The sequence below is a fragment of the Glycine soja genome, chromosome 10, assembly GCF_004193775.1.
Source record: "Glycine soja cultivar W05 chromosome 10, ASM419377v2, whole genome shotgun sequence".
NCBI classification, from domain to species: Eukaryota; Viridiplantae; Streptophyta; class Magnoliopsida; order Fabales; family Fabaceae; genus Glycine; species Glycine soja.
The window spans coordinates 20,753,039-20,775,194 of record NC_041011.1 but is presented as its reverse complement, the minus strand read 5'-3'; the positions used below and the strand labels follow the sequence as shown (position 1 = coordinate 20,775,194).

The 22,156-nt window shown below is 32.8% G+C and overlaps 2 protein-coding genes, 1 long non-coding RNA gene and 1 pseudogene across 3 annotated transcripts; 2 read left to right on the top strand and 2 right to left on the bottom strand.

Annotated features, from left to right (window-relative positions):
- Positions 1–600: 600 nt before the first annotated feature.
- On the top strand, positions 601–7,327 carry LOC114369639 (F-box protein At2g26850-like). Its single transcript, XM_028326873.1, has 7 exons — positions 601–1,122; positions 1,205–1,266; positions 2,925–3,097; positions 3,743–3,811; positions 4,597–4,778; positions 6,743–6,815; positions 7,026–7,327. Exons 1-6 carry the CDS (start codon positions 682–684, stop codon positions 6,794–6,796), a joined length of 981 nt encoding a protein of 326 aa, XP_028182674.1. The 5' UTR covers positions 601–681; the 3' UTR covers positions 6,797–6,815; positions 7,026–7,327.
- A 5,370-nt stretch (positions 7,328–12,697) lies between these two features.
- LOC114371516 (ABC transporter B family member 7-like) lies at positions 12,698–13,537 on the top strand. Its single transcript, XM_028328932.1, has 3 exons — positions 12,698–13,159; positions 13,262–13,373; positions 13,458–13,537. The coding sequence occupies exons 1-3, from the start codon at positions 12,698–12,700 to the stop codon at positions 13,535–13,537; spliced, it is 654 nt and encodes a 217-aa protein (XP_028184733.1).
- Positions 13,413–13,502, bottom strand: LOC114372762 (annotated as a pseudogene).
- A 532-nt stretch (positions 13,538–14,069) lies between the features above and the next one.
- LOC114371213 lies at positions 14,070–14,352 on the bottom strand. Its single transcript, XR_003658031.1, has 2 exons — positions 14,239–14,352; positions 14,070–14,109 (listed from the first exon to the last, which is right to left on the bottom strand). It is a non-coding gene; the product is annotated as an uncharacterized LOC114371213 (long non-coding RNA).
- Between the last annotated feature and the right edge of the window lie 7,804 nt (positions 14,353–22,156).

The window sequence follows — 22,156 nt, the reverse complement described above, 5'->3', positions numbered from 1 at the left end:
AAGCTTTCCGTTCAAGGGTACCATGCTTCATGTTAAATATTTATTTTTTCTCAATAAATAATGAAACAAGCGCGGCTGTCAATTCAAACTTTAACCAAACCGGCACGACATATGTAATATATGTAATTTAGAATTATTTCTACATCAACAATGAAATTAATCCTTTTCAAGTGTAAAGATGACAAAATCATCATTTTCAAATGAATTTTTTTTATCAGTTAATTGATAGTTTTAATTTGTTAACAAGAAATATTGAACCCGTAATATTTTTTTATCTTTTTTTTTATCATTCAACCAATCTTATATATCATTCCTTTAAGTCTTTTTCACACACGACTAAAAATTAAACCTCTATGAAACAAAATTATACCTCCAAGGTTGGTTCAGAATTATTCTTAAACATAAACAAATACATATATACATTTGCAAAATATTTGACCTTGAACTTATCGTGTATTTTAATTAATTAATCTGTTTCCCTCGCTAAACAGTGAGGTATAGCCGGCTTAGTTCGTGTAAAACAAAAAGATAATGATAATCATATCTTTGGCTATATATGCACAGAATTATTTGCTTGATATAACGCCATTACACCAAAGTTGGTCCTCTTCCCTACCTCAGGAGTAGATCGGTTCATCTTATATTTTAGTCCAAGAAAACCTTAGCCTAATACCCTAAGACATGGAGAAGAATATGAAAAATGGTCTTGTCTCCCTCTTGGATTTGCCTGAACCAACCTTGGATTTGATTCTCAAGTGCTTTTCTCCAAATGAACTCTGCACAGTGTCAGAGGTGTGTGTTTCTTTAAAGGATAAGTGCCAAAGTGATCATTTTTGGGAACATCACATCAAACATAAATGGGGTAGGGTGATTGGTGATGCTGTTTATAAGGAATGGGAATGGCACATAACAATTGCTAAAGAAGGAAGTTTCTTGAATCAAAACACCAATAACCAAACTGGGTCAATGGGTACATTTACTGGTGTATGGCCTAATCTATATCTTGGTTCATACTTAGAAGATTGCAAGGTCCTCAATGGTCAACGGCCAAACAACTTCTTGATGTCTTTATATTTCTCTCTTGAGAGTGGTAGGTTCTGGTTTCCTGCTCAGGTTTACAAGGTAAAAGCTGGAACTAGCTTATTACAGGAAGTCATATAATTATTTCCTATATCCTTTTATTTTAATATATTTTTCTTTGCAGGGACTGATGCTTCACAATGCTTTGGTTAGCTATGACTCTGAATCTAATACTTTTCAAGCAAGGTAAGCAAAAAGTTGGCCTCTCCAAATAAATATAAACCTAGCTAGCTACTCACCCACACACATTTATTTGTTACGTGTCTTGTTAATGTATATTTTGCAAATAAATAAATGGATGAGTGGAATTTTTCAAGATTCTAATACAAAATTAAGAGACCTAAATATATTTTAACACTTATTTAATTATATGCATTGTGCATGTGAAACATTTTTTCACAGATATTCGTAAAATTTGATAATTCTCTCACATCTTTTTATTAATATGATGAGACAATGTGATGAATTTCAATTAGGTGTGCGTACAATTTTTTTTATTGATAATGCATATAAATTAGGTTTTTTGTTTTCTTATCATAATCATATGTCTTAAAAGTTAATTATGGAGTGTCTTGGTAGTATCTAACTGAATATATGTCATACATGTTGAATTTTTTTTTATAACATATATGTATGAAGCATCTTAGGTGAAAGTGTGGGAACGAGCAGAACTAATATTGACCATACAATCAAAATGTATGGTTTAATTTACATTTAGGCAATACAATCTTCACCTATTATGCATGTGATTAAGGAACAATCTAGATTTGGAACTTTATACGCGTGATGAATTTTTTTGGGTTAATTATGTTTTTAGTTTTTAACTTTTTGGAGTATTTACTTTCTAAAAAAATTAATTGATTTTAGTCTCTAATCTTTTTGTCCGTCAACCTATATCTCTCTACTAAGTGATGATATTAAATTTGTTTTTAATTATTGAATTATATTTGCTGGGTTAATTTCCAGCAGCTTAAAGTCATTAGAATATGTTTGATTGAGGGTTTAAAATATAGTATTAAGTATTTCTGGCAGTTTCTAACCCTTTTTTTGCCTTTTAATCCTTTTTGCGTGACAAATCACATCAAGAAACACAAATTAACAAACCCAAACCCAAAATCAAATATAAGAGAGACAACAGTGGAACATCCTTCGCTTTCCAAATGTAAAATTAATGTAGAGAGCTTGCTTTCAAATGCAAAAATTAAAGACACGCATTCATCTTTTAAAATAAACGGAAAAGATACAGTGTAACAATATTTTTTCACCTTTTGAAGATTAAGAAATCTATTTATCATGCTATTGATTATTATAAGAGCAAAATTAAAAGAAACTTGGCGTTATAGAGTAATCAACTGATATAGGTTGTCATTGATGCAACTTACCTAACTATACCAGTTCCAGTTCTGAAAACGACCCACTCGCACCATCCAGGTCCTCCGAGAGCGCTGACAGTGAGGAGTTCCATTCCAATTTTTTCGATAGGCGTCGCGAGATCCATAAAATTAACACTGAATCCAACATTTTAAACAAATGAATCAAACACCGTAAAATTACATTTTAAACACTAAATCAAACATTATCTTGCCGTTTTGAATCTTCAGAAAATTAACGCGGAAAAATGTAATTAAATATCATTAAAACAAATGTCACATTATCACTTAAGAGAGTTTGGCGAAATTTAACAGCAAAGAACTAAAAATGTTAACGGATGATCAGGGATTCACACCGATCAATTTTTTGTTAAGAGACTAATAAAAACTCCAAAATATTCAGGGAATTGGTTTGCTAAGCTTATTTGAGTAGAATGTCTCTTTGTGATTAAGTGCATGCATGGTTTATGTTAGGTATCAAACTGGAGGTTGGAGATGTCTAGGGAGGAACATTGAGTGGGACATGGTGAGAGTTCCCTCGGTTGATTCGCCTCCTTATGTTATGCACGTCTCTGATTGTTTAGATAATTTGAAACCAGAAGATCATATTGAGATTCAATGGAGAGGAAATACACATTGTCCTTACGGTATTTTTCTAAGCCCTCAAGGTCCTGTTAACCTATGATTTTTTAATTTAATTTAAGTTTCTATATATTTAAATTTTATTTATTTTTTTACTTTTAATAAAAACATGCATTTTTTTATTATAAAGCACATATCATGAATATTCATATATAGATTAAAAGTAAATAAAATTTAAACAATAATTAATTTTTATATACTTTCATAGACTTGAGTTGTAGATTTGGATCTCTCATACTCTATTATTAGTGTTAATTGTCTTTTGGACATTATGTAACTTTCTTGGTTTAAGTTGTTTTACATATATAAAAATATTAATAAATAAATAAAAGAGAATAGTAATTTTATAAAACTAACTTCACTATTAATATTAAATTGAAAAGTTAAACTAATACTTATTAGGGATATTAGTAGAAAAAAATTAGTATTACATTAAAAATTAACAAAAAATTATTTTGAGATATTTTTTAAAATATGATATTTATTTTGGAAGGGACGGAAGGGAGGGAGTAATTTTTAATCTTGAATATTGAATGACTTTACCTTAATTTTTTTCAGTAGAAGAACAAAAACTATTACTCGTGTTAAGAGTTATGACGAGATCTATTATTTTTAACTTCATGTCATACAAAACTTGAGATGCATTGCAGATTGGTGGTATGCTGTTATTGGTCACTTGGACTCATGTAACAAGAATAATTGTCAGTGTCATTGGAGTGGTAAGAAATTTTCCGATTCCTTGTTTCCTCTAGAATATTTTTTTTGGCAGTTTCAACCTTTCGACCCAAGAATACTTTTTGGGTTATTTGGGTGAATTTTCCTTGAAACTTAAGATGATGAAAAAGAAATGTTGTGATTGTAATTAACTTGCTGAAGACGTTGAAAATGGTTGTTATGATTTTTTTTTTATTATTATATGTGGCCTTTATTTTTACTTTTATTTGAAATAAAAAGTTTAACAAAAACCAAGAAGAAATTCTTTGACGTACAACTTTTATTCTAAAAAGAGATGAAACAATAAATTATAATGAGAGAGGAGAGAAGCCAAACATTACATAATTTAATTAGAATGCATTAACAATATGTATAAATAATATTTTTTTGTTATTAAATTATGTGTTGTCGTGTATGATGAGAATTTTAACTTTTGTAACAATTACTTTAAAAAATTAAATTTAAAGTGATTTCTAATAAGTTGATAGTGTAAGAATTTTTAGAATATGTTAGAAAAAAAAATTATTTTGAAGAGTTTTACAGAAAATGTGTAAAAAGGATAATTAAATGAGTGGTGAGAAAAAAATTGAGAGCAAATGAGATGTTAAGAAAAAAAAATTTCATACTCTTATCATGTTTCACAAAAAAATTATTAACTTTTTAACATTTTTCATAGTAAAAGTGTTAGACAACTATGTGAAATTGGATCAGTTAATAATTTAAAAAATATTTTGTTCTAATTTCAGCTAATAGGTACTTAAATTGCATTTAATCTTCTTTTTTGTGATAGATACGTTGATCGTTGAGTTCAGACAATACCCTGAAATATCAAGCATGAGACGAATAAGGTTATCTAGGAAGAACACTGGAGAACAAGGTGATCCAAGAAGTGGATACTATGGAGGAATCAGAAAACTTCACAATGAGGATGAGATTGAAAAATGGAAGAAGCTCTTCCCAAGTCAAGTTCAGGTACATGCTACTTGGACTTTACTAGTCACAATTTTGCATATCTTAAGTTTCAACGTTTCTTTCCTTTGAGTAGGCTTAGGAAAAAAAATAGTTGTCATGCACGGTTACTATAAATATTTTAATGGCAAACAAAAAAAAAAATTCAATATCACTTTTGTACATTGGATCACATCATTAATTATATCCCAAAATCAAGACAACTAAACCTAATCATATCTTATCTCTATAAATTATGGATATAAGATATTTATAAAGATAAGATATGATTAGATCCTATTTCTTTGAAATTAGTATATGCGTTGTTAGACCTTAGAATGAGGTTTACTCAATTTGATGTTCAACACAACCTCTAACCCTAGCTAAAGAAGGAGATCCCAGAACAATTTTTTGGACAATAATTGTAAAAATTAGTTCTTTCGATCTTATTTATAAGACCTAATTACCTAATTTATTAATATTATAAAAATAGTTAATTTAATTTATAACAATAAATATGTCTTAAATTTATATTTTATTTTTCAAAACTATCATTATCATCAATACTTTATTTTCTTTCTTCAAATTGTTTGTCATTATAATCTCTTTTGTAATTAGGATATTTTAATTTAAAAATAATTAATAAAAAATACTTTATGGATTGTGTCTTATAAGAAAAAAATACTTATGAATAGAAATATATAAGAGTAAGAAAGTTATATGCCACAATCATTAAATATACCCACTAATTTTCCCTTTATTTTCATTTTTTCCCCAAAATATTGTTATAATTTTCTTGTCAATTTCAATTCTTTTTGTTTTTCAAAAACTTGTTCATCCCTCTTCCTCTCCAATTCACCCCATCTTCTGTCACCCATTCTTCTCGACTTATTTTTCTTCTCTCCTTCTCTCCTTGTTTGTTCATACCGTTGTATGTTAACCTTTGATACATTTTTATTAAAGTACAAAAATTACAAAACAAACTAAACACCACTGCTAAGGTCTCTTGCTGTAACTTCTAAACCAAAATCATGTGGTGAAGTTCACCTTGTATGTGCTCAAGGTTTCTGAACAAGATTTGTCATTGTTTTTAACGGAAATAATTTCGTATTAATATCACGATTAAAAAAAAGTGATGCATTCCACCGGACATTAAGAACATTATTCCTAGCTCCCTATAGCGCCAGCACTTGTGCTCTACAATTAGATTCACAATCACCCCTAAGAAGGTCATTAATCATCATAACCACATGTCCATGATTGTGTCAAATATCACTTTCATTTCTCTCTCTCCCTGGATTGGTTCCAGTGTGCCCAAAAAATTAGCTTCGTTAAGAAGGGGTGTACGGAGGTGAGTTGGGAAGGAAGGGAGTGAATGGGTTTCCTAAAAGAAAGGGGATTAAAATTGGCAAAGAAATTATAAAGATGTATTTGAGAAAAGCAGTGAAAACAAAGGGGAAAAGAGGGGGTATATTATTAATTTTGTAGGGTATATTTAATAATATTCTAAACTTACATGAGAATTTGTAATTAAGTATATAGTATTTTTTTTTATCTTGAGTCAGAGATCATGAATGTCCCCCAATCCGATCCATTGAATCAATGATTAATCTTTTTTGTGATGTGTGAGAGTCATTGATTTAAAATTTTTTTACCCATGATGAGAGTCAAACAGAAGTTCTCCCATTAAATATATAGTATAAAAGATCTTTATATTGTTATTGTTTTTAATTAAATTTAAATAAAAAAAAATTAATCATACCAATTGGTTTTATTTTGTACTGTAAAAAGTAGAAATCCCTCTTTGATATTCCTTCAAAATAATATTAAGTAAAAAATTGACGATAATAATCATAGTATTTGAGGTAATGAGATTGATCATGTTAATTATGACCATTTTAATTTTATTTTCAAAATTATGGCAAAAAGATAAAAGAAAATTGTTAAACAATGAACTGTTTAAATTAGTTCTTTTGTTTTTCTAATAGATGGCGCCTGTGTTATACATGCCTCCAGTGGCAGCACAAATCCAAATCCTCTAGATTTTGAAGTGAATGTCAGGTATATAACATGTACCATGCATTGTTCCAAGAAAAACTCTACTTTTCATTTGGGCAACCAATAAAATCTAAATCAAATTCTGCACTGAACCTTTTTACATTGCACTTTCTCCTTATGCAGATACTTAGCAACAATCTTGATTGAACTCTGAGTCACATTATATATCTTTTTTTCTGGTTTAATTTCTAACTAGACTAGATTTTATCGCAGGGTTCTACTACTTTCTCTATGAATGAAATTAGTTGGGAATTGGCTTTGCAAAAGAAAAACACAAGCAGCTGAAGCTGGCTGTTACTGAAGAAATATTGATGTTGTAATATATATTTCATCCAAAAAGGAACATTTTATGTAACTTTTGAAAGCAAGCGTGACTCTTGTTGAATAAAATGACTTATACCCAAGATGGGGTGAGTTGGATATTAAAATACTTTCTTTAAAACTTTGGTAAACCCCTTTTTGTAAGATCCAAACACCTTGATTCTTGAGTTGACTTAAAGATATAGATTGTTTTGTTAATATATAGATCCTTTAATTCTAAGGTTCAATTCTTAAAGAATTTGATTGAATTATTAAGAACAAGTAAACAATATTTTACAAAGAATCTTTAACAAAAATATAAAGAGATGAAAGATAGAGAAAAATACACAACCAATTTATATTGATCCGATTTCAAATGAAACCTACATCCAGTTTGAGATCTAAAACAACTTAAGCTTGAATCTTTCATTGAACATTAATTCAATTGTTTACAAAAAAACTCACATGCACATGCAACCCACACATGTACTACTTCTTGATACCCTCAAGAAAACACTTACACATGTAAAAAACCCTCTACATAAACCAAACTTTTAGTAACCCACTGATGTGTCATTATTTTTTCATATTTCTTAACCTTTTTTGTCACCATTTTAATTACTGATTAGCCTTAATTGTCAAATTAGTTATGCAGTTTTATCATTTGGGCCTACTTGACTAATTTTGTGTTTTTAATTTAATTTCAGGAGAATTATAAGCAATTGGGCTTAAATCCAGAATTGGGCTTGGACTTGAAGAGAGCAGACAATTTTATTTTATCAAATCTTATCTTATCCAGATTTTATTTCATCTAAATTTTATTTTGTCCATATGTTATTTCATCCAATCTTATCTTATCTTGTCCAGGTTTTATTTTATTTCGTTTATGGACTTGGACTGAAAATAGATTTGTAAGCTTTGAGGCTGAGGACCTATATAACAGCACCAGGATTTTAGTTTAGGGAGTTTTTGGAGAGGAGAATAATTTTAGGTTTTGTAATTCCAATTTTTATTACTGTTCATGCACACTGTTCATGTAGAATAAAATTTGTTTTTTGCAATTTCATTTCTGCTTCAATCTACAATTTCATTTTCAGATTAATGGAAGACTAAGTCTCAAGTGTTGTTTTCTCTTGAGGATCAAGCACAACTTTCTTTGAGGTTTTGTTATTACTATTGAATACTGATAAGTTTTTTTTTCTTCACCAATTACTCTGTATTTGTTGCTATTAATCCATGCATGTTTAGTGCTTGATTAATTGTCTTTGCGCTTAATTTAGGTTCATGCTTAATGATCAGTTTCGTTCATAATTAATTGGTGTATGTGTTGCTTAATCACATAATGACAACCTTATGTTAATTTTCGCTTAGTAATTTAATTTAGGGTTGGATTAAGTGGTTGAAATAGTTAGGGATAAATCCTCGTAACCTAGGATAAGAGACTTGCTTGTGAATCAAGGGGAAACAACATGTTTTAATTCTGTTATTTTCTAATTAAAATTTGCTTGCTGTTTAAATTACAAAAACAAACAATCCCCCCCCCCCCCAATTCATTACTGTTTTATCACTATCTATTATGAATGTTGTTTGACCATTGCTTGTCGGAAGACGACCTAGGATCACTTCCTAGATACTGCATTTTTAATGTTTATTTGATTCGGGTACGACCTCGATCAAATTTGGCGCTGTTGCCGGGGAGCAGTGGGCCAAAGGTTCATAATAGTGTTTAGTTGTTTTGTTTTGTGTAGCGTTCTGTTTAGCATTTCAGTCGCGTCCCTTGTTTAGCAACTGTTTTTAGCGACTGTTTAGCTACTGATTCAGTTGGTGTTTTGCTGTGAACAGTGATTAGCGACTGATTTTGCAATTTAATTAGCAATTTTTGTTTTGTGTGAAAAATACCAGGAGCACTTGGTGTGGTTGAATTTGAGAGAGACAAAAATTTTGGGAACTTGTTTTTAGCAAAACTTAAAACGACCATAACTTTTGTTCCGGGTATCAGAATGACTATTATTATATATGCATTTTGGGTAGAAAAAAATTTCCCATATTGTGGCAACCCGCTTTAGCTGGTTGGGGTCTCCCAAACTCGAAAAATGAGTTGTTTACTAAGTTTTTATTTATTTATTTTTCAAGTATTATTGTCCTATTTTTCTAAACTTTGCTTAAGTAGTTTTCATAGTTAGACTTTGAATTTTTGTTTGAAATTTTTTGTGCTATCTTTTGATGATTTTAGGGTGTTGCTCACAAAATTTCAACTCATTTGGATATCATTTGACTATAGTTGTAGTTTTAACCCTCTTCTGGTGCTTGTTTGAGAACACATTATTTGCTGCATATAGTGCATGACTAGGGGCAATCCAAGTGATTTACAACCCTTTGATCCTAAAATAGATAGAACCTTTCATAGATTAGTTAGGCATAGTGTGCATCCTGATCATTCTGTGCATTGTGAGCATTCTGAGTATTCTGTTGCTGGTGATTCTGAATATTCTGATTTTGAGCATTCAACTACTAATTTTCATACTGAGAACATGGCTCAACCTCCACCTCGTGAGAGGACTCTTACGGAGATGGCTGCACCTGATTTCACTTATGAAAGCTTGTGCATTCAATATCCTGATGAGGGTGTTCCATATGTTCTCTAGACTGGACTTGTAACGATCCGCCTCGTCACTACGATATCAACACTCTAAAGTGCGCTAAATTTTAATTTTTATAAAAAGAACTCCCTTAATTTACTTATGAAAATAGAAGAATTTTTTTTTTCTGTCCTAACATACATTCATCCAACAATACGTCATTAATTAAGTGAATATACATAATTATATAGAAACAGTAACTTGATACATGTCGTACACATAAACGAAAATTAAATCTGTTCATAGGTATAATTAAAATCCCAGTTTTACATCTTTAACTCAACAAAATAAAACTTAAAAACCAACTACGGAGGAGTTGATTACAAAACACAACTCTCTCCCAAAATAACACCAACGTCATCACGTCGGCTCAGCGGCTCCTCACCAGAATCTTACTTCTTGCACTCTGTTGTTGTTATTCTGCTCCCACGAACAATGTTCGTGATCATCACAGGTATCAACCACACGATACAAAATTGCAAGGGTGAGTTCATTATAAAAAGAACCAATACCAATTCCAAATAACCACAATTAGCAAGGAACATAGGAAAACATGATGAGCACACACAACATTCATTATTCAACACTCATATCCAACAAATATTCATCATCCACATCCAACAATTACTCATCATTCATCCATGGACCCAATCAAGACTGCATAGAATGATGCATGCACCTAACTTAACCACTCAGATGCAATGTGGTATGTACCAACAATAACCAAACCTCAGGAAATAGCCTAAGTGTGTCTACACGACACTCTCACTTAGGGAACTGTGCTGAGTTCGTTAGCACCACCCGATTGTGCGCGTAACAGCCCCCTTCCCATAGGTGATCAGCCTGGGAGCCCAAAGGTGTTCCCTACCAGGTGACAAGCCCCCTTAGTACAAAGTACACTTGGCCACAGTTACTTTATTTCATGTGTCATATGAGCTATGATCACGGCCAAAAGTAAGTGCCAAAGACCATGGACCAATTAAAGCGCCTAAGCATCTCCTCAGAAATGCTTAGATTCTCTAACCACGCTAGTTACCCACGTCTGGGCCATCCGACAAGGTCAGTGCACTCTACCCCCCATGACATACACTCCATACGACGTATGATCATGGCCAAAAGCTAGTGCCAAAGATCCTGGAAGGTCAGTGCACAGTGCCCCCCACGAACATACACAACATGCACATGCCAATGCATTTCCAACATCAATCAGCATTCCATTTCCATGTCATTCTCAACATAAATATCATCTCGTCTCAATGACGTTATCAACAACAACAACAACCTCATTTCATATTCACATATTCATCAATAATAACAATCATGTTGACATGGTCTTTATTAACAATGTCATCTCAAATAAATATCATCATAATTATCATTATCATCACATATCAATTAAAAATCCTCAATAGCGATATCAACAACAAATCGCATTTCACACACACACACACACACACACACACACACACACACACACACACACACACACACACACACACACACACACACACACACACATATATATATATATATTCATGCCTGAGATTCACACTCACAGGTCTTCAAACAGCATAAATCTAACAAACACAACAATATCATTCATCACAATACATATAGTCATTGCCTTATCGCTTAATCCACACAAAACTTTTATATGATATAATTTGATTATAAATTCTAGTTTTGTGTACTTGCTTCCTTCATACAATGTTTGGCTCCCATCGTTTAGAAGCTCATAAAAGCCATTATGATCTTCTCTTGGTTCATCATTTACTATTTCATCTTCATTTAATGGTTGTGATGCACCTACATTAGGGTCATGTTGCCTATATTGTTCAAATGCGTCATTGATCATCATTTCCATTGGGTTTTGAGGTTGAACACCACTATCTTGGAAAACATCTTCCACTTGAGAAGATTCTAATGCTTGCTTTTCACCATGAAGATCCCATATAACATAGTTTTGAGGAAATGGTTTATATAGCAAGTGATCTTCAACTATGTCTCTAGTTTGCCATTTCATAAATCCACATTTTGGACATGGACACCGAATCGTTTCTCCTACAGCTCCATTCTTAAAAGCAAAATCTAAGAATTTACTCAAACCAATGGAGTAATCAATTGAGTTTCGGGCCTTTGAAATCCATGACTTATCCATTACAAAAGATACCTAAACAATTTTATTAAAATAATTTATCACACTATGATAATATAACATAGTATAATTTGTATTAAAAAAAAGTAATTCCCCCACAAAATTATAATATAAATTAAGAAGAAAAACTATAATATTTTTTCTAACTAAAAAGAATAATTGGTGGGGGAAGAAGCATAATCTAAGATTCAATACCAACTTTTATGTTACAACTACTACCATATATGTTATAAAATAAGAATAGGTATTTAGAATAAAAACCAATGGAACCAACAAAAAAAATGAATTACAAAAAATTATAATAAATTACACTTGTTAGCTAACTAGTAGAGGTCGTAACATAAAAATACTATCATGAAAATGTAATGTACGTTGTAAACACATAAAAATAAAGATTACAATGTTTAATCAAAATAAGAGAGAGATGAAGTACCTTTGAACTTCCAGTAAATGAAGGCAGGGGAATGTGTCTTTTGCTATTGCCTAACCAATTTCAGCACCTCTCAAGAACTTCAGCTACAAGCTTTAAAAAAAAGGAAATTAAGTTAGTATTATATACGACAAGTTAGTATTATATATATATATATATATATATATATATATATATATATATATATATATATATATATATGACCTTAATAGCCAAAAAAGAAAAAGCAAATTAACCACTTTGTCTAACGTTTCTAATGAAGTACTGTAACTTGATTAATCTTTCTAACATTCATAGGTCACTTGGTCAAACATCCCCAAGCCTAAATGCATTTGCAGCAGGCCAAGCAACAATTTATAAGATGTTTGAGACAATTGCACGAAAGCCAAAAATTGATGCTTATGACACAAATGGTGTTGTCTTGGAAGACATAAAGGGATATATTGAACTCAAGAATGTTCACTTCAGATACCCTACAAGGCCTGATGTTCAGATCTTTTCCGGATTCTCATTGTATGTTCCAAGTGGCACAACTGCTGCTTTAGTGGGCCAAAGTGGAAGCGGAAAGTCTACTGTGGTCAGTTTATTGGAAAGATTCTATGATCCTGGTGCTGGAGAAGTACTCATAGATGGTGTGAATTTGAAGAATTTTCAAGTTAGATGGATAAGAGAACAAATTGGGCTCGTTAGTCAAGAACCTGTCCTATTTGCAACTAGTATCAGAGAAAACATAGCCTATGGAAAAGAAGGTGCAACTAATGAGGAGGTTACAAAGGCAATAAAACTTGCCAATGCTAAAAAGTTCATTGACAAGCTGCCTCAAGTGTTTAATTCCAAAATCCAAACTCTTACCTTACGTTAGCAACTATTGCTTCAGGTTTCTTTCTTTTATCAAGTTAGTTAGTGTGTTTTATTCTGTTTGTAGGGCCTTGAGACAATGGCAGGCCAGAATGGGACTCAACTTTCTGGTGGGCAAAAGCAAAGAATTGCAATTGTAAGGGCAATTTTGAAGAACCCAAGAATCCTTCTTCTTGATGGTATTCACTTTTATGAAAACCCATTTTCTGTAAGGTATTCACTTTTTGCATGCTTGCTTTCTGTAAGTTATTATATCCCTGAAGGTTACGAGAGGCCTGCTCACACAGGAAACATGCCCCTGCTTTTTTCATCAGGTTTATTCCTCTTCATTTTTGTTTTATAAAAGGTTTTCCCACACAATCCAAATTAAATTAAACTAGAGAAAAAGGGACAACCTCAAGTAAAATTAATACAGTTAAGGGAAAATATAATGAAGAGGATGACAATTAGTTCATTTGGATTAGCTTCAGAAAAAAAAATCAACTTTTAGATATTTTTTCTCAAGTCAATCTGGTGAGATTACTAAAAAATCTCTATAGTCTTTTTCTTTTCAGGATTTGTGATTTCCCAGAACAAGTTATCTAAGTAACTAATAAAAAAAATCTTAAAAATAGAACAAACAAAAAAGCCATTCAAATGGGGATGCTGTCCCTGAAGTGTTTCTATTAAGCGGTATCTATTAGGCATACTTTCATGTATCTATGATTCTAACAATCAATCAAACCATACTCGAGTTACGAAACAAAGTATATGCAAAAAGAAATTATAACATTGATGTGAGTAATCCACAATTGGTTATACATTATTGGGATCGTTATTCCAAAAAATAATTAAACAGAGAATAACCAAAACCAAAGCAACAAACAGTACTCACCTTAAAATGAACCCTAAGGTCGGCGCCTCTAGCCTTGCAAGCTGCATATGAAAAACGATAAGAAAAAAAATGGGGGCCTTAGATTGAAAGAGACCACAAATGCCGTCATTTTAGCGAATAATAAGTATCGATATCAAAAAGTAAAAAAGAAAACTGTGAATGAAACCTACACTTAGTTGGATTGTCAGGCTCCCTTGAGTACTTCACTTGCAGAAACAGATGGTATGAAAAGACGGATCGGAGATCTGATACAAACTAATTCAAATAATCAAGTGAATGGGATAGAGCAGGCCTCTTGTAACCTTCAGAGAAAACTAGGAAATTTTAGGTCTATTGGGATTTTGTGATTTTTTTGAGAGGGAATTTTTTTTTGCTGGGAAAAAACATGATTTATTTTATTTTAAAGAGAAAAGAGTGGAAAAATAATATTTAATTAGAAAAGGTTATAAACCTCCAAAAATTAAGCACAAAAATTTGTAGTTTTTAATAAATTAAGGAGGTTTCTAAAACCTCTGCAAAATAACCTCCATTATTTAACAGATTTGTTGTAGTGTAGGGAAGAAGAAGACAAACACACAAGAGTTTTATACTGGTTCGGCAATAACCCGTGCCTACATCCAGTCCCCAAGCGACCTGCGGTCCTTGAGATTTCTTTTCAACATTGTAAATTCCTTTACAAGCAAAGATCCACAAGGGATGTACCCTCCCTTGTTCTCTTTGAACAACCTAGTGGATGCATCCTCCACTAGAACTGATCCATAAGAGATGTACCATCTCTTGTTCTCAGTCACAACAACCCACGTAGATGTACCCTCTACTTGTACCACAAAGGATGTACCCTCCAATGTGTTAAGACAAAGTTCTCAGGCGGTTAGTCCTTTGAAACTTTGTGAATGGGGAAACAAAATAATTCTCAGGCGGTTAGTCCTTTGAAATCTTTTGTTTATAGGAAAGGGAAGAATAAAAAGAATTCTCAGACTGTGTCGTTTTGAATTCTTTGATAAGGGAGAAGGGAGGCACAAAAGAATTCAGGCGGTTAGTCCTTCGTTCTTTTGGAAAAGGGAGAAGAGAGACACAAAAAGAATTCAGGCGGTTAGTCCTTGGTGAATTCTTTTTGGCAAAGGGAGAAGGGAATGAAAAAGATGAATAGCACACTTTTGTTTTCAAGGTTTGGAAAACCAGAAAACTTTAGAAAGCTTTTGGCAAAGGAAGAAGAAGAAGAAATTCAAGAGGATGTTCAAAGAGATTCAAAGGATGTAAAAGATTGTAATCAGTTGTCTTAAAAATGCAAGTTAAGGACTTGCTCTTATAGACTCTTCATGTCTGGTCAAGAAAACCATTAGAAGAGTTATAACCTTTAGAAAAACATGAAAACCATTGGAAGAGTTACATCTTTTGATTTTTGTTCAAAACTTATCACTGGTAATCGATTACCAAATCATTGTAATCGATTACACGAAGCTTTTTTGTGAAAGGATGTGACTCTTCACATTTAAATTTAAATTTCAACGTTCAAACACACTGGTAATCGATTACCAAATCATTGTAATTGATTACACCATTTTGAAATCAATTGAAACGTTGTAAATTCAGTTGAAAGCTTTTTGAAAACAATCTTTGCTATTGGTAATCGATTACAATAAACTAGTAATCGATTACAAGAGAGTAAAAACACTTTCGTAAAAGGTTTTGTGAAAAATTCATGTGCTACTCAATGTTTTGAAAAACTTTTTAGTACTTATCTTGATTGAGTCTTTTCTTGATTCTTGAATCTTCAACTTGATTATTCTTGATTCTTGATTCTTGAAACTTAAATCTTGAAACTTGATTCTTGAATCTTGAAATCAAATTTCCTCTTGATTCTTGAAGTGTTCTTGATTCAATCTTGAACTCATTCTCTTGGGCTTTTTGTCATCATCTTTGTTATCATCAAAACTCCTTGAATCAATCTTGATTCAACATCATGAAGCTTGCTTCTACAATCTCCCCCTTTTTGATGATGACAACTCTGAAATCAAGAAACACATACACACACTTTTTCCTAGTCGATCACTCACTTAATTTTCCATTCTCCCCCTTTGTTTTTTAATTTATGCTTCACTTGAAATTAAGTTAATTACTTATGTGAGTTCTTGATTTAATTCCTATTTCTCTCCCCCTTTGGCATCAACAAAAAGCCCAAGTGCGTAACAAGTATATGACAATCATATACTATTAATCATTCACAAGACATACATTGAAGAATATAAACCAATCATGAAGCAAGAAACATGAATAGATCAAATATAAAAACCACATAGTCATATAACATAATTCATAATTGTTCAATCAAACCATGCAAATAAAGAAATACTAAATTATCCAAAATGTCATAATATAGCCAAATACACGACTAGAAAACAAAGTACTAGTAATATTAAAAATAATAGAAAACTTAGATGATGGTGGCAGCGATGGTGGTAGATCAAAGCTTGTACGAATATAAGAAACATCTTCTTCGACCTTGGTGATTCTTGACTCCATCTCATTGAAGCGCATGTCCACTTGTAATTCCAAAGTATCAAACCTTTCACCAACAAAGGTTTGAAGACCATCGAACCTATCCAAAATCTTTTGAAGAAGAGAAGAATCTTCTCCACCATGTCCTTCTTCATCAATAGGTCGAGCACCCTTTTTCACCCAAGAGCCATCATGCTCATTTTGATAACCAAAGGATGCAATGACAACCACGCCTATTAGAAAGGATCTCTTGATTGGAACATAAGGTTCAGAATCAAGAGGGATGCTAAAGTGTTGAAGGAAGAGGGTGACTAGATGTGGATATGGCAATGGAGCATTTAATTGCAATGCCTTATGCATGCGATATCGGACTAAGTGTGCCCCAATCAATTTTTCGACCTTTATGAAAATCCCACATAACAATAAGATCTTCTTCAGAAACCTGTGCAAGGTTTGAAGATCTTGGAAGCAAGATACGAACAATAAGGTAATGAAGGATGCGACTCTCAAAAGCCAATGAATCGGCAAGAAGCCTTTCGATCATATCTGCTTGGTTGGTGCAAACCAACCGACGGGCATCATGCACAAAAAATTCATATTTCCAATCACCAATCAGTGTACCTTCAAATGGTACACCTTCACTGGATAAATGGGTTAAATCAGAGAATAGGGATTGGTCAATGACCATTTTAATCCCATAAACTTCAGAAATTAAGGTGCCTTCTTGGATTTCAAGGTTTGAATAGAAGACTTTGATTAAATCAGAGTAAAAAGGAAATTTTAAAGACATGAAAGGAATAAGATTGGAGTTTTCAAATGCCTGAATGCATTCAAAACTCTCATTTGAAAAGAAATCCATATCAATGAATTTTGGATCAACAATAGAACAAGAAGAAAAGAGATTTGTGTACCGTATCCACTGTTCTTCGGATGAAAACAATGAGGCAGAGGGAATAGAGGAAGGAATCGGCGTTTCCTGAGTCTTGGAATGCCGTTGACTCCGACTTGAAGAACCCTTTCGCTTCTTTGATGGTTCTGCCATTAGAAGAGATTTTTTGAAATTTCAATCAGTTCAAATGAAAGAGAATGAAAAAATATGAAGTTTGGGCTTTGTGGGGAGTGATTTGGACAAGAAATGAGTGAGATATGGCAGAAGAGAGAATAGGGAACGAGGGTTTTCGAAAATAAGAGAGGTTGCAGATTTCTGATTTTGAAATTTGTATATATAGGTGCAGGGATGCGTGGTAATTGATTATACTAATATGGTAATCGATTACCAGAGAGCATATTAGCAAAAAATAACTGCCTATAATCGATTACACTACTATGGTAATCGATTACCAGAGAGCATTTTAGCCAAAAGATAAAAGCTGATTGATTTTTAGGAGAAAAAGGGATTTGAATGAGTATCAAAATACTTTCTTAAAGAAAATATATATATTAAAAATACATTATGAATGAATCTTAATCAAGTAATACATATTCAAAATCATGCATAATTAAAAATCATGTAGACATGAAATTATATCAAAACAATCAACACAAGTATTGAAGAATAATAATAATAGACATTATCAAAATACTTAAAAGTAGACTTCATGCTTTTAAAAAATAACTCAATCAAGACCATTTAACCATATACTCACAATTTCAATTAATCAAGTCAAACAAATAAAAATTTGTTAGTCATCATAATCAAATTAATTGAAAGAGAAATATCAACCTAAATAAAATTTCAAAAAGAGAATGGTTTTGATGTTACCTTTTTCATGATTAAAGATGTCTAGATTTTTGAAGATGAAAGTCATACTTTTGCTCTTTTTTTAACCTTCTTGAGAAATTTTCTCATCACTCTCATAATCCTTGGTTAGAAGATTAATTTCCTTTTCTGAGCCATCGGATGAATCATTGTCATCCCATGCAATGTAGGCCTTCTTGGTTCTTCTTTCATCATACCTTTTCTTATCACTTTTCTCAGGCCATTCTTCATTTGAAGGACAATTTGCTTTGATGTGGCCAAGTTGGTTGCATTTGTAACATCTAAGAACTTGAGAGTCTTCTTGTGATCTTCTTCCATTGTTAAAGTTTTGACGTCTCTCTCTTCTTCTTCTCTTGACAAATTTCTGGAACTTCTTCACAAAGAGTGAGAAGTCTTCTTCATCATCTGAATCTTCTTCTTCATTTTTTTCTTGTATTGATGATGAGGCTTTAAGTGCTATACTTCTCTTCTTTTTGTCGGTTTCTTCATTTTGATTAAGACGTTGGAGTTCCATTTCATGTTCTTGCAATTTTCCAAACAAAGTAGCAAGAGACATAGAAGAGAGATCTTTACTTTTAGAAATAGCAGTTACCTTGGGCTGTCATTCCCTACTTAAGCATCTTAAAACTTTATTAATTAAATCTTCATTAGGGAAGATTTTTCCTAAAGAGGCAAGATGGTTAACTATATGTGTAAATCTTTTCTGCATGCTATAAATGTTTTCATTAGGGTTCATCCTAAACAATTCATATTCATGTGTAAGTGTATTTACTCTAGATCTTTTTACATCAGTGGTTCCTTCATGTGTAAGTTGGAGAGTATCCCACATCTCCTTGGCATTTGTGCAGTTTGACACTCTAAAATACTCATCTATTCCTAGGGCTGAAGTAATAATATTTTTGGCTTTAAGATCATACTGGATTCTTCTCCTATCTTCTTCTGTCCATTTATCTCTAGGTTGTGGTGTTGTGGTGCTTGTGCTTACAACTACTGTAGTGGGTATGTATGGTCCTATTTCTATTGCTTCCCAAATGTTTAAATCTATGGCTTCAATGAAAATCTGCATACGGGTTTTCCAATAGTGGTAACCCTCACCATTGAAGATTGGTGGCCTATGGATGGAATTTCCTTCAGGAAACAAAGAATTTGAAGAGGCCATGAATCTTGAAGTTGTTAAACTTTCTACAAGATACCTGCTCTGATACCACTTGTTGGATCAAGTGGCCTCGGAATAATTAAGAGGGGGGGGGGTTGAATTAATTATTAACGAACATTTACTAAATAAAAATCTATCCTTCTTAATATTACCAAAAGTAAAAACAATAATTAAAGTGCACAGCGGAAATTAAAAGAGTAGGGAAGAAGAAGACAAACACAAGAGTTTTATACTGGTTCGGCAACAACCCGTGCCTACATCCAGTCCCCAAGCGACCTGTGGTCCTTGAGATTTCTTTTCAACCTTGTAAATTCATTTACAAGCAAAGATCCACAAGGGATGTACCCTCCCTTGTTCTCTTTGAACAACCTAGTGGATGTACCCTCCACTAGAACTGATCCACAAGAGATGTACCCTCTCTTGTTCTCAGTCACAACAACCCAAGTAGATGTATCCTCTACTTGTACCACAAAGGATGTACCCTCCAATGTGTTAAGACAAAGATCTCAGGCAGTTAGTCCTTTGAAACTTTGTGAATGGGGAAACAAAAGAATTCTCAGGCGGTTAGTCCTTTGAAATCTTTTGTTTATGGGAAAGGGAAGAATCAAAAGAATTCTCAGATTGTGTCGTTTTGAATTCTTTGACAAGGGAGAAGGGAGGCACAAAAGAATTCAGGCGGTTAGTCCTTTGTTCCTTTGGAAAAGGGAGAAGAGAGACACAAAAAGAATTCAGGTGGTTAGTCCTTGGTGAATTCATTTTGGCAAAGGAAGAAGGGAATTAAAAAGATGAATAGCATAAGTTTTGTTTTCAAGGTTTTTGGAAAACCAGAAAACTTAAGAAAGCTTTTGCAAAGGAAGAAGAAGAAGAAATTCAAGAGGATGTTCAAAGAGATTTAAAGGATGTAAAAGATTGTAATCAATTGTCTGTAAAATGCAAGTTAAGGTCTTGCTTTTATAGACTCTTCAAGTCTGGTCAAGAAAACCATTAGAAGAGTTATAACCTTTAGAAAAAATTGAAAACCATTGGAAGAGTTACATCTTTTGATTTTTGTTCAAAACTTATCACTGGTAATCGATTACCAAATCATTGTAATCGATTACACAAAGCATTTTTCTGAAAGGATGTGACTCTTCACATTTAAATCTGAATTTCAACGTTCAAACACACTGGTAATCGATTACCAAATCATTGTAATCGATTATACCATTTTGAAATCAATTGGAACATTGTAAATTTAGTTGAAAGCTTTTTGAAAACAATCTTTGCTATAGGTAATCGATTACAGTAAACTGGTAATCGATTACCAGAGAGTAAAAACTCTTTGGTAAAAGGTTTTGTGAAAACTTCATGTGCTACTCAATATTTTGAAAAACTTTTTTGTACTTATCTTGATTGAGCCTTTTCTTGATTCTTGAATCTTCAACTTGATTATTCTTGATTCTTGATTCTTGAAACATAAATCTTGAAACTTGATTCTTGAATCTTGAAATCAAATTTCCTCTTGATTCTTGAAGTATTCTTGATTTAATCTTGAACTCATTCTCTTGGGCTTTTTGTCATCATCTTTGTTATCATCAAAACTCCTTGAATCAATCTTGATTCAACATCATGAAGCTTGCTTCTACAATCTCCCCCTTTTTGATGATGACAACAGGGACATGCAGATATCCTCATAGCTAGGTTCCCTAACCCTAGCTATGGTGTTAAAATGGTAAATTTTATAATAAACTCCCCTCACCTATCGTGAGCTACCCTGCGGGTTCCTCGTCACATCACTTGAAGATTCCGTTTTCTTCTCTGCTCTTCGGTTCCACGCAAGCCTCTACCATGCCAAAACGAAGGAGACTTAATATGGATTTTCATAAACAAAGCTAACCACAATGCTCTGGGTCAAACACCCACGTCACTACATGAAAGAGCTGAGAGAATTTCGGGTTTTACAAAGGAAGCGTAAAACATGCAATGGTGGTTCCAAAGTCAGAAAAGATGCAAAGACAAGATGAAACTAGCAAGGAAAAGACATAGAATCATGGTTACCTCAAAGGAAAATGAAAGGTCAGATTAGGATTTCGTTCTCTACCGAAACTGTGAGCCAAGTTGGAAAATTCCGCTTTGGTTGAAGGGTTCCTCTCGGTGTAGGGTTTCAACGGAGAACAACGGCGGTTTGTGGTGGCTAATGGTGGCTATGGGTGATGAAGAAAGTGCTTGGGACGTTAGAAATGGCTTTGGAAGAAAGAAAGGAGAAGGAATGGCGTTTTTCCTAAGCTACACGAAAGCAAAGGCTGAAACGCTCAAATGAGAAATACTCTCTGGAACGGAAGCTTCACACACACTCTAGACATCTTCTCAAAGATCACAATGATCAGATTGTGGACAAGTATCTTGTGAAGCTGCGGACCAAATTTCGAGAAGATCCAACGGTTAACGAAGGCTGGGCAGTGTTTTTACCGAGGCAGCTTCATGTAGCTTCCTCAAGAAGCTTCATTAAGAGGCTTCCTCAAGAAGCTTCATTAAGAGGCTTCCTCAAGAAGCTTCCTCGTGGCTTCTTTGAGAAGTTTTCTCAAGAGGCTTCTTTGAGAAGCTAACGCTTTAACTACTAACACCCTTCTAATAACTAAACTCACCTCCTTGAAAATAATTACGAATAAAATAACACAACAAATATAATCAAACA

Excerpts from the sequence above, each read along its gene's own strand:
- LOC114369639 (XM_028326873.1), top strand. The coding sequence starts at position 682 with ATGGAGAAGAATATGAAAAATGGTCTTGTCTCCCTCTTGGATTTGCCT. Across the intron at positions 1,123-1,204 it reads TTCCTGCTCAGGTTTACAAG|GGACTGATGCTTCACAATGC; the intron begins GTAAAAGCTGGA and ends TTTTCTTTGCAG. Across the intron at positions 4,779-6,742 it reads TCTTCCCAAGTCAAGTTCAG|ATGGCGCCTGTGTTATACAT; the intron begins GTACATGCTACT and ends TTTTTCTAATAG.
- LOC114371516 (XM_028328932.1), top strand. The coding sequence starts at position 12,698 with ATGTTTGAGACAATTGCACGAAAGCCAAAAATTGATGCTTATGACACA. Across the intron at positions 13,160-13,261 it reads TCATTGACAAGCTGCCTCAA|GGCCTTGAGACAATGGCAGG; the intron begins GTGTTTAATTCC and ends TTCTGTTTGTAG. Across the intron at positions 13,374-13,457 it reads AAGAATCCTTCTTCTTGATG|GTTACGAGAGGCCTGCTCAC; the intron begins GTATTCACTTTT and ends ATATCCCTGAAG.